The 12969-nt window shown below is 40.2% G+C and overlaps 1 protein-coding gene across 1 annotated transcript in view; it reads left to right on the top strand.

Moving 5' to 3' along the window:
- Window positions 1–12969, top strand: part of ttn.1 (titin, tandem duplicate 1) — a 153882-nt gene that overhangs the window by 92244 nt on the left and 48669 nt on the right. Inside the window, 20 exon segments of the mRNA XM_066686859.1 lie at window positions 88–390; window positions 535–837; window positions 958–1239; window positions 1338–1637; window positions 1726–2028; window positions 2256–2564; window positions 2693–2974; window positions 3120–3419; window positions 3570–3863; window positions 3959–6928; window positions 7025–7345; window positions 7446–7730; window positions 7824–8123; window positions 8235–8645; window positions 8751–9026; window positions 10276–10575; window positions 10664–10966; window positions 11056–11355; window positions 11450–11737; window positions 12632–12934. Coding sequence (XP_066542956.1) covers window positions 88–390; window positions 535–837; window positions 958–1239; window positions 1338–1637; window positions 1726–2028; window positions 2256–2564; window positions 2693–2974; window positions 3120–3419; window positions 3570–3863; window positions 3959–6928; window positions 7025–7345; window positions 7446–7730; window positions 7824–8123; window positions 8235–8645; window positions 8751–9026; window positions 10276–10575; window positions 10664–10966; window positions 11056–11355; window positions 11450–11737; window positions 12632–12934 — 8733 coding nt within the window.

Genomic DNA, 12969 nt, shown 5'->3' with positions numbered 1-12969 from the left:
ATTTTCAATCAGTGTACAGACTGATGGGTGAATTTATGAATTTATAAACAAATATGGTCACATCCCTTAATTTATTTCTTTCCCTAGATATCCCTGGTCCAGTGGGAGTACCTTTTACAGCAGATAATCTTACCACTGACTCATGCAAACTGACATGGTTCTTCCCTGAGGACGATGGTGGTTCTCCCATATCTAATTTCATAATTGAGAAGCGGGAAGCTGAACGCAAGTGGTGGTCAACATGCTCTTATACTGCTGCCAGACAAAGTGGTGTGGTTTATAATCTGACCTTAGGAAAAGGATACTTCTTCAGAGTTGCAGCTGTCAACGCCGTTGGAGTTGGTCCATTCCGTGAAACTCCATGTGAAATTATTGTCAAGGAACGTCTTAGTAAGTTTTTGTTTTTTGTTTATTTATTTGTGTGTTTTTTAATTGGATGCATGTATTTGTCCAATACTGGTACTGTAGCTGAAACAAGTAGTTGTCTTTTGTCTGTACTGTAATGGATTTTTTTGTGTACACTTTTTTTACCAGCTGTGCCAGACCGTCCTGAGGAGCTTGAGGTCACTGCTGTCACTAAAGACTACATTAGTGTGACATGGAAACAACCAAAGAATGATGGAGGATGTGATATCACATCATACATCCTGGAGGCACGACCAATTGGCAAGGACAAGTTTATAAGAGTGACCAAGGAAAGGCTGATGGACAGGAAATTTACATACGATGGTCTTCGAGAGGGTGACACCTATGAATTCCGTGTCAGTGCAGTTAATGAAATTGGTCAGGGCAAGCCGTCTTTCAGCACCAAAGCAATCACATGCAAAGATGAGCTTGGTATGAAAACCTGCTTCTTCTCAGTTACATTTATCCTGAGTTTAGAACTGCAAATAATAAACATGTTTCAGTAGTAGAATGTATAGTTACAGCTGAATTGGCACCATTTCTATATTTCAGAGCCCCCAACTATCGAACTGGACTTCCGTGACAAGGTTATCATCCGTGTTGGTGAAAGCTTTGCACTGCTGGGACGCTACTCAGGAAAGCCAGCTCCTTCTATCTCATGGACAAGGGATGATAAAGAGCTAAAAGCAGATCAACACATCCAGTTCAAGAATACTCCAACAACAATGTGCCTAGGCATTATCAAGGCTAAGCGTGAACACAGTGGCAGATATTGTGTTACAATTGAGAACTGCACTGGAGTTCGCAAAGGCATTTGCAATGTCACTGTTGTTGGTATGGATTCTAAAACATCTGTCGTGATTAGTTTTTTTTTTTGACTGACAATTACATGTCATTAATAATCTGTTATGTTGTTGCTTATTAAATTTTAGACCGACCATTACCGCCCGAAGGTCCAGTTGTCTTTGAGGATGTTCATAGGGACCACATGGTAATTTCTTGGAAGCCTCCTCTTGATGATGGCGGATGTGAAATTTCCAATTACATCATTGAGAAGAGAGATGCTAACAGGGACATGTGGACCACCGTTACATCTGCCTCAACAAAGACCACTTGTAAAGTGCCCAAGCTTGTAGAAGGCCGTGAATACATCATGAGAATTTGTGCTGAGAATATGTACGGCATCAGCGATCCACTGGAATCTGAAGAGATGAAGGCCAAAGACCTTTTCAGTATGTAACTATTTAAAAGAGAAAACAAAAATCCCAAAATGTCAGTTAGTTAGGACTCTATTATTTTAATATCTTATTGTATTTACAGGAGTACCTGAGGCGCCTGAGGAGCCTGTTGTTAGAGATGTTTTCCACGACTCTGCCCTGGTGCTTTGGAACCGTCCTCGGGATGGTGGCAAGCCCATTACAAACTACATCTTGGAAAAGAAGGAGACTTTAGCCTTAAGATGGTCTCGTGTAACTAGAGATCACATATACCCTGCTACACAGTACAGGGTGCAGGAACTAACTGAAGGATGTGAATATGAATTCCGTGTCATAGCAGAGAATGAAATTGGTACTGGAGACCCCAGCCCACCATCTAAACCCATTCTTGCTAAAGATCCCGTTGGTAAGTAATTCTGGTCCTAGGATATGATAATCTAGACCTCAGGTACATTACAGTGAATGAGAGAACAAGAAAAATGTTAATTTATTTAGTCATGTAAACTGAGATATTTGCAAATATAATGCACTTTAATTTTGAGGATCATGCTTTGTTTTAATATACTCATGTATTTTTGCATTGTAAAGATACATTTTTCATGTAGCTAAATATTCGCTTGTTCTTTCTTGCAGTTCGGCCTAGTCCACCTGTCCTGCCTGAGGTCACTGACAAAACAAAGGATTCTATTAGTTTGGCATGGCGTGTACCTCGCCATGATGGCAAAGGCAAAATCTTGGGTTACTTAATTGAGTATCAAAAACCTGGTGCAATTGAATGGATACAGGCTAACGAGACTCCTGAGTCATGCCCAGACACTTCGTTTGTTGTGAAGAGCCTTCCAGAGGGTGGAGAATTTATTTTCAGGATTATGGCTGTGAATGCAGCTGGAAAATCTGATCCTGCTTTTGTAAAAGAACCAGTTAAAGTGCATGACCGACTTGGTAATCATTTTGCTACATTTGTCTGTTATGAAATTACATTTAACAGTTCTGTTTTTAATTTAAAAGTTCTGTATAACTGGACTATATAATTATAATTATATGTATGTTCTGTTTTTTTTTTTCTGCAGAGGAACCAGAGTTATTGCTAGATGCCAATATGGCACGTGATCATCTTGCAATGATTGGAACAGATATTACTCTAAGTGCTGTGATTAAAGGCATACCAATTCCCACTGTGTCATGGAAGAAGAACGATGGAGAGGTTCCTTCACATTGTGTTATTGAAGTGACAACTACCGGAAGTAAACTGCATATAAAGAAATGCACCCGTGCTGACTGTGGAAACTATACCATAACCATTCAAAATGCAGCTGGATCAAAGACAGCGACATGCGCAGTGCTTGTTCTTGGTATGCATCTTTGGGGGATTAAAGTGTATGTGTGTGTGTGTGTCTATATATATATATATATTATTTTTTAAAGACAGATTTATATAGGTGTTTGTGTGAGAGCAAGCACATTTGCATGCGCTAATTTTTCATTTTTTGTGACCAGATAAACCTGGACCTCCACGTAATCTTGCTGTCTCTGAGGTAACGAGTGAATCAGCTTATCTAACTTGGCAAAAGCCATTGGATGATGGTGGAGCAGTCATTTCTCACTATGTTGTGGAGAAAAAAGATGTTGCAGCTGAGAACTGGGTCCCAGTCTGTGCCTCCTCAAAGAAACTCAGCCTAATGGCTCTGTACCTGATGGAGGGTATTCAGTATTTATTCCGGGTCGCAGCTGAGAATCAGTTTGGCAAAAGTGCATATATTGCAACCAGCAAGCCCATCAAAGCAGTTGATCCTCTATGTAAGTATAAATTTAACATAGTATATTGATTTCATCTCAGCTTTAGTTTACAAAAATATTTTTACGCAAATGTTATCCTGAACAAGATGAACATTTTACTAAATCTGTTGAGTGCCAAAACAAAATATGTCAACATTTTATGATCTGCAGATCCTCCTGGTCCTCCCAAGAATTTACACCATGTAGATGTAGAAAAAACTGAGGTATGGCTTGAGTGGGAGTGGCCTGAGCGCACAGGTGGAAGCGATGTAACTGGATTTATTGTTGAGTATCAAGAAGAGGGAGTCGCTGACTGGGTTCCTTTCAAAACTGTCAGCGATTCTCGCTGCCATGTCACTGGACTAGTTGAAGGAAAAACCTACAGATTCCGCGTAAAATCACAAAATGCTATTGGCATTAGCCGACCAGACACCAGTGTACCAGTTACTTGCCAGGAGAAGTCTTGTAAGTTTCATTTCATATTGTATAGTACCATCTTTTAACTGCTTATGGCATAACTGATTAGGGTTTACTGATATATTGACTTTTTTTTTTTGCAGTGGCACCATCTATTGAAGTTGATGTAAAACTGATTGAGGGTCTTGTTGTGAAGGCTGGAAGCAACATTGTGCTCCCTGCAGTTATGAAAGGCATACCAATCCCGACTGCCAAGTGGCTAAGTGATGGCAAAGAGCTCACAACTGAAGGCAAAGTCAAGATTGATACTGTAGGAACATCTACAGTTTTAAACATCACTGAATGTACCAGGACTGATGGTGGAGAATATATTCTTACTGTTTCAAATCCTGCTGGAAGCAAGTCAGTTGCTCTTCATGTAACAGTACTTGATCTCCCAGGTCCTCCAGTTGGCCCTGTCAACATCCTTGACGTTACTCCTGATCACATGGTTATCCAGTGGCGTCCACCTAAAGATGATGGTGGTACACCACTGATGAATTACATTGTTGAAAAGAAAGATGTCAAGAAACCTTGGGAGCCATGGTCTGTAATAAGTTCTGGAAACTTGTACACAACAGCTAGAATTCCACGTTTAGAGAAGGGACGTGAATATATTGTACGTATTCGTGCAGAAAACAAGATTGGTATTGGTGCCCCTCTTGAAAGTCCTCCAACTATTGCAAAGCATATTTTTAATCCTCCTGACCCTCCAGGCCCGCCTACATGTTCTGATATCACAGAAAATGCTGTTACACTGTCTTGGACTGCACCAGAAGTTGATGGTGGAAGTCCTGTCAGTGGTTACATTGTAGAACGCAGAGAGATGACTGGCAAATGGATCCGTGTGAATAAAACACCGGTTTTGGATCTTAGATACAGGGTTTCTGGACTCCTTGAGGGAAACAGCTATGAATTCAGAATTTTTGCAGAGAACGTTGCTGGTGTAAGTCAGCCATCCTATCCTTCTGACCCGATAAAGGCTAAACGCCCTATTACTCCTCCAGGACCCCCAAGTAACATAAAAATTAAAGACTGGAGCAAGTCATATGCAGATTTGGTGTGGACCAAGCCTAATAGAGATGGAGGCAGTCCTGTTTTAGGGTATGTTATTGAGTGCCAGAAGTCAGGTTCTGCACAGTGGGACAGAATCAACAAGGATCTCATTAAGCAATGTGCATTTAGAGTACCAGGCCTTACTGAAGGTACAGAGTACAGATTCCGCATCAGAGCATCTAACAAGGCTGGAGATGGAGAGCCAAGAGAGCTAGCAGAGAAAGTGCTTGCCAAGGACATCCTTGTTCCTCCAGAGGTAACTGTTGATGTTGCTTGCCGTGATCTTCTAACAGTTCGGGCAGGACAGATCCTTAGCCTTGTCACACGTGTTAAAGGTAGACCTGACCCTGAAATCACATGGACTAAGGATGCAAGAGCTTTAAGCAGAGACAAACGCACAGAGATGATCAACAACTATCCTCTAGTTGAATTAGTCATTAAAGAAGCTATAAGAGCAGACCATGGAAAATATGCCATTCAAGCTAAGAACAGCAGTGGCCAAGCACAGGCTACAATCATCGTCAATGTGCTGGATATTCCTGGACCTTGCCAGAACTTGAAGGTTGCATATGTGACCAAAGACTCTTGCATGGTTTCTTGGGAAAACCCAGAGGATAATGGCGGTACTGAAATTACAAACTACATCATTGAGTGCCGTCAACCTAGTCAAAGAGGGTGGACAGTTGTTTCATCTGACTGCACTAAACGCCTTATAAAAGCCCCACTCATTGAGAACTGTGAATATTTCTTCCGTGTGAGCGCAGAGAATAAAATTGGAGCTGGACCACCAACTGAAACCAAAACAGCTATTCTTGCTGTGGATCCAGTCGAGAAACCTGGTGAACCAGAGAATTTCCATATCAGTGAAATTGGAAAGACCTTTGTCTTCCTGAAATGGAAGAAGCCGGAGTATGATGGTGGTAGCCGCAATCTTAGTTATCATGTGGAAAAGAAACCAAAAGAAGCAGAGGAATGGGAAAGAGTCCATAAAGGAGCTATTAAAGAAACATATTTCATGGTAGATAGATGTATTGAGAACCAAATATATCAATTTAGAGTCCAAACAAAGAATGAGGGAGGGGAAAGCAACTGGGTAACTACAGGTGAAGTTCTTGTAAAGGAAGAGCTTGTAGTTCCGGAGATAAAGATAAAATTGGAAGGTGTTCTAGCAGTTAAAGCTGGAAATGCCATTCCAATTGAGGCAGAAATTAAAGGCAAACCACAACCAGATGTTAAATGGGTTAAAGATGGTGCCACTGAAGATATCAATAAAAGCCCTCGACTCCAAGTTGAAACTGGTTTGAACTACTCTAAATTCCATCTAACAAATGCAAAACGTACTGATACTGGAACATACACTATCACTGCAACAAATGCTGCTGGAACATGCTCTGCCACAGCTAAAGTGAACGTTCTTGACAGACCAGGAGCTGTTAGAGATTTGAAGGTGTCAGACATTTCAGTGGACAGATGCAAGTTGACATGGGAGGTACCTGAGGATGATGGTGGATGTGAAATCTACAACTACATCATTGAGAAATGTGAGACAAAGCGAGGTGTCTGGTCAGTCCATTCTTCTGCTGTTGTAAAAAACTCTGCAAATGTAACTCGTTTAACTGAAGGCAATGAGTATATCTTCAGAGTGAGAGCAGAGAACAAAATGGGAGCTGGCCCTGCAGTAGAAACAGAGTCTATTATTGCAAGGACTCAGTTTAGTAGACCGGGTGCACCAGATGCTCCAGAGGTGTCCAAAATTTCAAAGAATGAAATGACAGTCATGTGGTGCTCTCCTGACTTTGATGGTGGAAAACCCATCACGGGTTATATTCTTGAGAAGAAAGAAGAACATGGCATTAGGTGGTCTCCAGTTACTAAATCTCCAATTCCAGGGGACCAAATGACTGTAACAGGACTCCTGCCTAATCATGAATACCAATTCCGTGTCAAGGCTGAGAATGAGATTGGCATTGGCAATGCAAGCAAGCCATCCAGAACATACACTGCAAGAGATCCTGTTGGTATGTTTAACTATGTATTAATCACAGTTTAATAAAGTACAAATACTTTACTCTGATTTTTATTGTCACCACTAACTCTGTCTATATTTTTTGCAGGGCCTCCTGGACCAGTTGGAAACTTGAAGGTCACTGACAGTTCTAAGACATCAATCACACTTGGGTGGACAAAGCCTACACATGATGGTGGTGCTCCACTTATTGGATACGTGGTTGAGCTCAGAGTTAGGGGTACAGGCAAAAAGGGAGATGAAGGATGGAAGAGGTGCAATGTTGCTGCCCAGTTGACAGGAACAGAGTTTACTGTCACAAGTCTGGATGAGGAACTGCAGTATGAATTCCGTGTGTCTGCCCAAAATCAAATTGGCTTGAGCCAGCCAACCAACCTTGAAGGAATTATCTCTCCTCGAGATATCTTGGGTAAATATATATATATATATATATATAAATCAGCTTTCAAGAGCAGTCCAGTGGCTACATTTGTATATGCTTACAATGTTTAATATTTTCTCTTAAACAGAGGCTCCTGAAGTTTCTCTGGACGCTGAACTGAAGAAGGGTCTTACTGTTAGAGCTGGATGCCCAATAAGATTAGTTGCAATTGTCAGGGGACGGCCACCACCTAAAGTGCTTTGGAGAAGAATGGGAATTGATAATGTTGTTAAAAAGGGTCATGTGGATCTCATTGATACAATGACCTTCCTTGTCATCTCTGACACCACCCGTGACGATTCAGGCAAATACTCACTGACTGTATCAAGCCCAGCAGGGGAAAAGGCAGTATTTGTCAATGTCAAAGTACTGGGTAAGGACAACACAGACTATCTTGGAATATAGTAGATATTTAGTAATATAATTATGACATCTCATTTCATACAAATGTGTTTGATTTACACAGACACCCCTGGACCAGTAGTTGGCCTGGAGGCCACAGATATCACGATGGTGTCTTGCAATCTCTCATGGTCTCCACCTGAAAATAATGGCGGCAGTGAAGTAACACATTACATTGTTGAGAAACGTGAGGTTGACCGTAAGACTTGGGCAACAGTTAAAGCCAATGTGGAGAAAACAACATTTACAGTCAGCAATCTTGTACCAGGGACAGAATATTACTTCAGAGTCACTGCTGTAAATGAGTATGGTTCAGGTGTTCCAAGACCCACTCCAAGATCCTATCTAGCCTCTGATCCTATCAGTAAGTGTACCAACAATTAACCAACTTTTCAAGTTATTATAAGCTTTTTGGATTTGTGAATTTTCATTGATTTAATTTTGTTTATTATCAATATATTTTTTTTATCTTTAGGTAAACCTGACCCACCACAGAAGGTTGATGTTTTGGAGATTACTAAAAACAGTGCAAAGGTGGGATGGCTGAAACCCATGAGGGATGGTGGATCTAAGATTGACGGCTACATTGTTGACTATCTTGAACTTCCTAAACCTAAGCCTCCCAAGGAACCCAAGGTGAGTGAGGGTGAGGCAGAGCCAGGTGCTGAACCTGTGCCCCCACCAGTACCAGTGGTAGAAGAAGAAGCACCAAAAGAAGAGAAGAAGGAAGAATGGACACCATATACTGTTGTCAAAGATTTGTGCGTCTCTGTTGTTGGGCTGAAAGAAGGAAGGAAATATCGCTTCAGAGTGGCTGCACGAAATTCCATGGGAGCTAGTTTTCCTACTGAAACAAAAGAAGCATATGAGATCAAGGAACAAATGTGTAAGTTATTAGTGTTTATTAAAACGTCCTTGTTGTTAATCCAGTTATTAAGATCAAATTGAATTTCTCCTGAAAATATAAATACGTTCAATGTATGTCTTTTAGTGGAACCCAAGGTTATCTTGCCTGAGACAGTCACTGCAAAGGCAGGAGCCAAAGTGAGAGTGGAGGCACTTGTATCTGGAAAGCCAGCACCTGTGTGCCAATGGAAACGAGGAGAAGAAAAAGTTGTCCCCTCAAGCTCCCTTGCAGTGCACAAATCCCAGAATATGTGTGTGCTCATCATTAAGGATGTTTCAAGGCATGACAGTGGTCAATATAGCCTTGTTGCAGAGAATAGTTCAGGAAAAGTGGAGCAAGTGATGAAAATTATTATTAGAGGTTAGTACTTTCATTTAGCACACCTCTTGTCTATTAATTTGCACTGTGTTTTTAAAATGATTTAGACTAAAGGTATTAAAGCTTTGGTTTTAATGAGTGCTATTCATATCATTCCACATGAAAAAAGATGTTAAGTGAAATGCAGAGTACATAGAATGTATCCCATTTAATACTCAGAACTGCAGATTTCTAAACTTAAATAATTTTACACAGATAATTCTGTTTACCCTAATTACCTTCAAGGCAAAGGTCATACATACATTCATTCATTCATTGTCTGTAACCGCTTATCAAATTCAGGGTTGGAGTGGGTCCGGAGCCTGCCTGGAATCACTGGGCGCAAGGCAGGAACATACCCTGGGGTTGGCGCCAATCCTTCACAGGGCGACACATACACTAACACATTCACTCACACACACACACCTACGGACACTTTTGAGTCGCCAGTCCACCTACCAACGTGTGCTTTTGGACCGTGGGAGGAAACCGGAGCACCCGGAGGAATCCCATGTGGACATGGTTGAGAACACACCAAATTGAACCCACAACCTCCAGGTCCCTGGAGCTATGTGACTGTGACACTACCTGCTGTGCCATCGTGCCGCCGAAAGGTCATACAGGTTTCCCCAATATTACTTTGAGAAAAACTAATGTGGCTTATTTTTTGAGACTAAAATAGCTATCACTGTTCAAACTGGATGACATTGAACCCTACCAAATTAAACTTCATAAACTATTTAAAATGATTTCAATGGAGTCTGACTGTAGACATGCACTCCCTGCAAGATATACTCTCTGGCCTCTGTGACATCATGTGCGCATGCATTCTCATCCACCATGAACTATTCACACTACTTTTTCTCCGAGTAAAATTGGGGGAACCTGAGTGACTTTCGCCATAATTTAACTTGAGCTCTGGATCATTTGAATAAACAGAATTATCTGTGTAAATTTGCTGAAATTCAGGTTAATAGACAACATGCTGTTTAAATAAAACTCATACTGCTTTACACAGACACGAACTTTTACTTGCTATTTCTTTGCCAACTGCATTAAAGCCACATATAAGGAAATAACTGGCAGATCTACAAAAAAACATTGTTAATTGAAAGTGTCAATTTGAAAATCAAAAGTACTGGAGAAAATTAAAGAAAATTTAAACTGAAGAAAATAAATCTAATATATATGTGACTAATGGTAAAATCACATATCAGAATGCAAATAAATATAAAAAACAATCTCTTTGCAGATATCCCTGGACCGCCTGAACCACCATTTGAAATCAGTGACATTGATTCCGACGCTTGCACACTCTCTTGGAACAAACCACTTGAGGACGGTGGTAGTAATATCACTAACTATGTGGTTGAGAAATGTGATGTGAGCAGAGGGGATTGGGTTACTGCTCTTTCCAGCTGTGGAAAGACTGGCTGTAGACTTGGAAAACTTATTCCTGGAAAAGAGTATGTCTTCCGTGTTCGTGCAGAGAATCGGTTTGGCATTTCAGATCCAATTACATCTGAGAGGATGATAGCAAAATTCCCCTTTGGTGAGATGAAACCCATACAGAAAATTGTTATACCCAAATCTCATGTATGATTTTTTTTAGAAACCATCACTCTTTTTTCTTCTCCCAGATGTTCCTGGTGAACCTTTGAACTGTCACATCACTAAGACAAACAAGGACTGCATGTTTGTGGCCTGGGATAAGCCTGAGTCTGATGGTGGCAGTCCTGTTACTGGATACTACATTGAGCGCAAAGAGAGAAATAGCCTCCTTTGGGTTAAGGCTAATGATTCTGTTGTTCGAACAACAGAATATCCTTGTGCTGGTCTAATTGAAGGTCTGGAATATACGTTTAGGGTTTCTGCCATTAATCGGGCCGGACAAGGTAAACCAAGCAAGAAAACAGATTTTATCACAGCAAGAACACAAGTGGGTAAGTAATGAAAAAAGATTGGTCAGCGTGAATGTATGTGTATTTCATATTACATTGTTTTCAATGTATATTTTTGTATGGTGTAAAAGATGTCCCAGGTAAACCAGAGGTACTTGATGTGACCAAGAATACAGTTACATTGGTTTGGGCCAGACCAAAGAATGATGGTGGAAGCAAGATAATCGGATACTATGTTGAAGCATTGAAACTTCCTGGAGACCAGTGGGTGCGATGCAACACCAGCAGTCAGAATGTCCCCCGGGAAGAGTACACTGTAACTGGATTGGATGAAGGTGCTCAGTACCAGTTTAGAATTATTGCAAAAACAGCAGTGAACATAAGCAGGCCTTCTGAACTATCTGATCCTATCCTGATATCTGCGGAGAATGGTAGGTTTTTTAATAATAATTTTGCATAAACAATTGAAAATTCTTTATATATTTATATGCCACATATTTACATAAGAATGTCTGTTGTTTACAGTACCTCCTAGAATAGAACTTGCCATCCAAATGAAGAAGATGGTGCCACAGAGAGCAGGATCAGATGTTTGCCTTGAGGCTCAAATTTTTGGCAAGCCTATGCCCAAGGTCACATGGAGTAAAGATGGAAAGGGCTTGAAAGCTGATAAAGACATGATATTTTCACAGCAGAGACATTTGTTCACTTTGAGCCTTGGTGCAGTTACCAAACTTCACACAGGAGTGTACAGTATTTTAGCTGAGAATGCAAGTGGTTCCACGACTGCAGACATACAACTCACAGTTTTGGGTGAGTAATTTAATTAGTACAGCATTACACGTTGTTATCATGTAGAAGGTGTATATGCATTTGAGGTTAATATGTTACATCCACAAAGGCTAAATACTTTTCAACATTTCATGTCACTATACGCTGAATATGTTGATTAAATAAGGCTATATTTTCCCACAAGAAATATTTTCAAATCTATAACAAAACAGGCTCATCTATTTAATATATCAGCTTTTTAATGGATCAATATTTGATTTTTGGAAAAATGTTTTTCTTGAAGTGTTGCTTGCATAAAAAATAAATGTTCCTCCATCTTCAAAATCCCCTCTATTTGAAGTGCACTAGTGGTTTTCCAGTACTACAACATGACTGTGACCCCATGCTTCATAGTTAAGAACTGTAGTGTAGCAGGTGATGTAGGACTTTCTTAATGGTGAATAAACAGTTTGGTACCTGATGGCACCGGCTCTTTTTATTTTGTATTTAGTTTCATTTGCACTTTTAGTTCACTTTTGCACTTTTTTTTTTCACTTTTGCACTTTTAGTTCATTCCAAAATTCATTCACCTTGGAACTGAATTTAGCCCCCACCTCAGACTGTTGAAAAAGACATTCAGCCTGGTTGACCCGTTGAATATCTGATACAGTGAATAAAACCTAAAGTAATAAAATCTGACTCTAAATGCTTTTACTTTTAAAATTACATTTAATGTGAACAAATAAGACACCCTAACTGGTTTGCATAGATAAATGTAGGTTGATATGCCATGTGTAGTGTGCATATACATTTTGGCCTCGGTGTATATACTGTATGACATATATATATATATATATATATATATATATATAAAAAAGAGTTTATAATTTGTATATTACAAAGTATATCACACTTACATTTTTGTCATTTCTGTAGACATACCTGGTCCTCCTGCATCTATGAAATTTGAAGAAGTGCTTTCTGATCGTGTGAAATTGAGCTGGACACCTCCACTTGCCGATGGAGGCTCCCCTATTACAAATTACATTGTGGATAAGCGTGAAACAAGCAGACCAAACTGGGCCCAAGTTTCTGCTAAAATTGGTAAAGATGTAAGGGAATTGTCTGTGGAGAAGCTGATACCAGGTCATGAGTATCAGTTTAGGGTTCGCGCTGAAAATCGATTTGGAGCCGGTGAAGCCATTATGTCGGATCCCGTTATTGTTAGAGATCCTTTCAGTAAGTTGCATTTTTTTTAAATACATGTTTACTTA

This window comes from Hoplias malabaricus, chromosome 12 (assembly GCF_029633855.1).
Source record: "Hoplias malabaricus isolate fHopMal1 chromosome 12, fHopMal1.hap1, whole genome shotgun sequence".
In the NCBI taxonomy this organism is placed as follows: Eukaryota; Metazoa; Chordata; class Actinopteri; order Characiformes; family Erythrinidae; genus Hoplias; species Hoplias malabaricus.
Note: the sequence above shows the minus strand (reverse complement) of the source record. Positions and strands in the feature narration are given on the sequence as shown.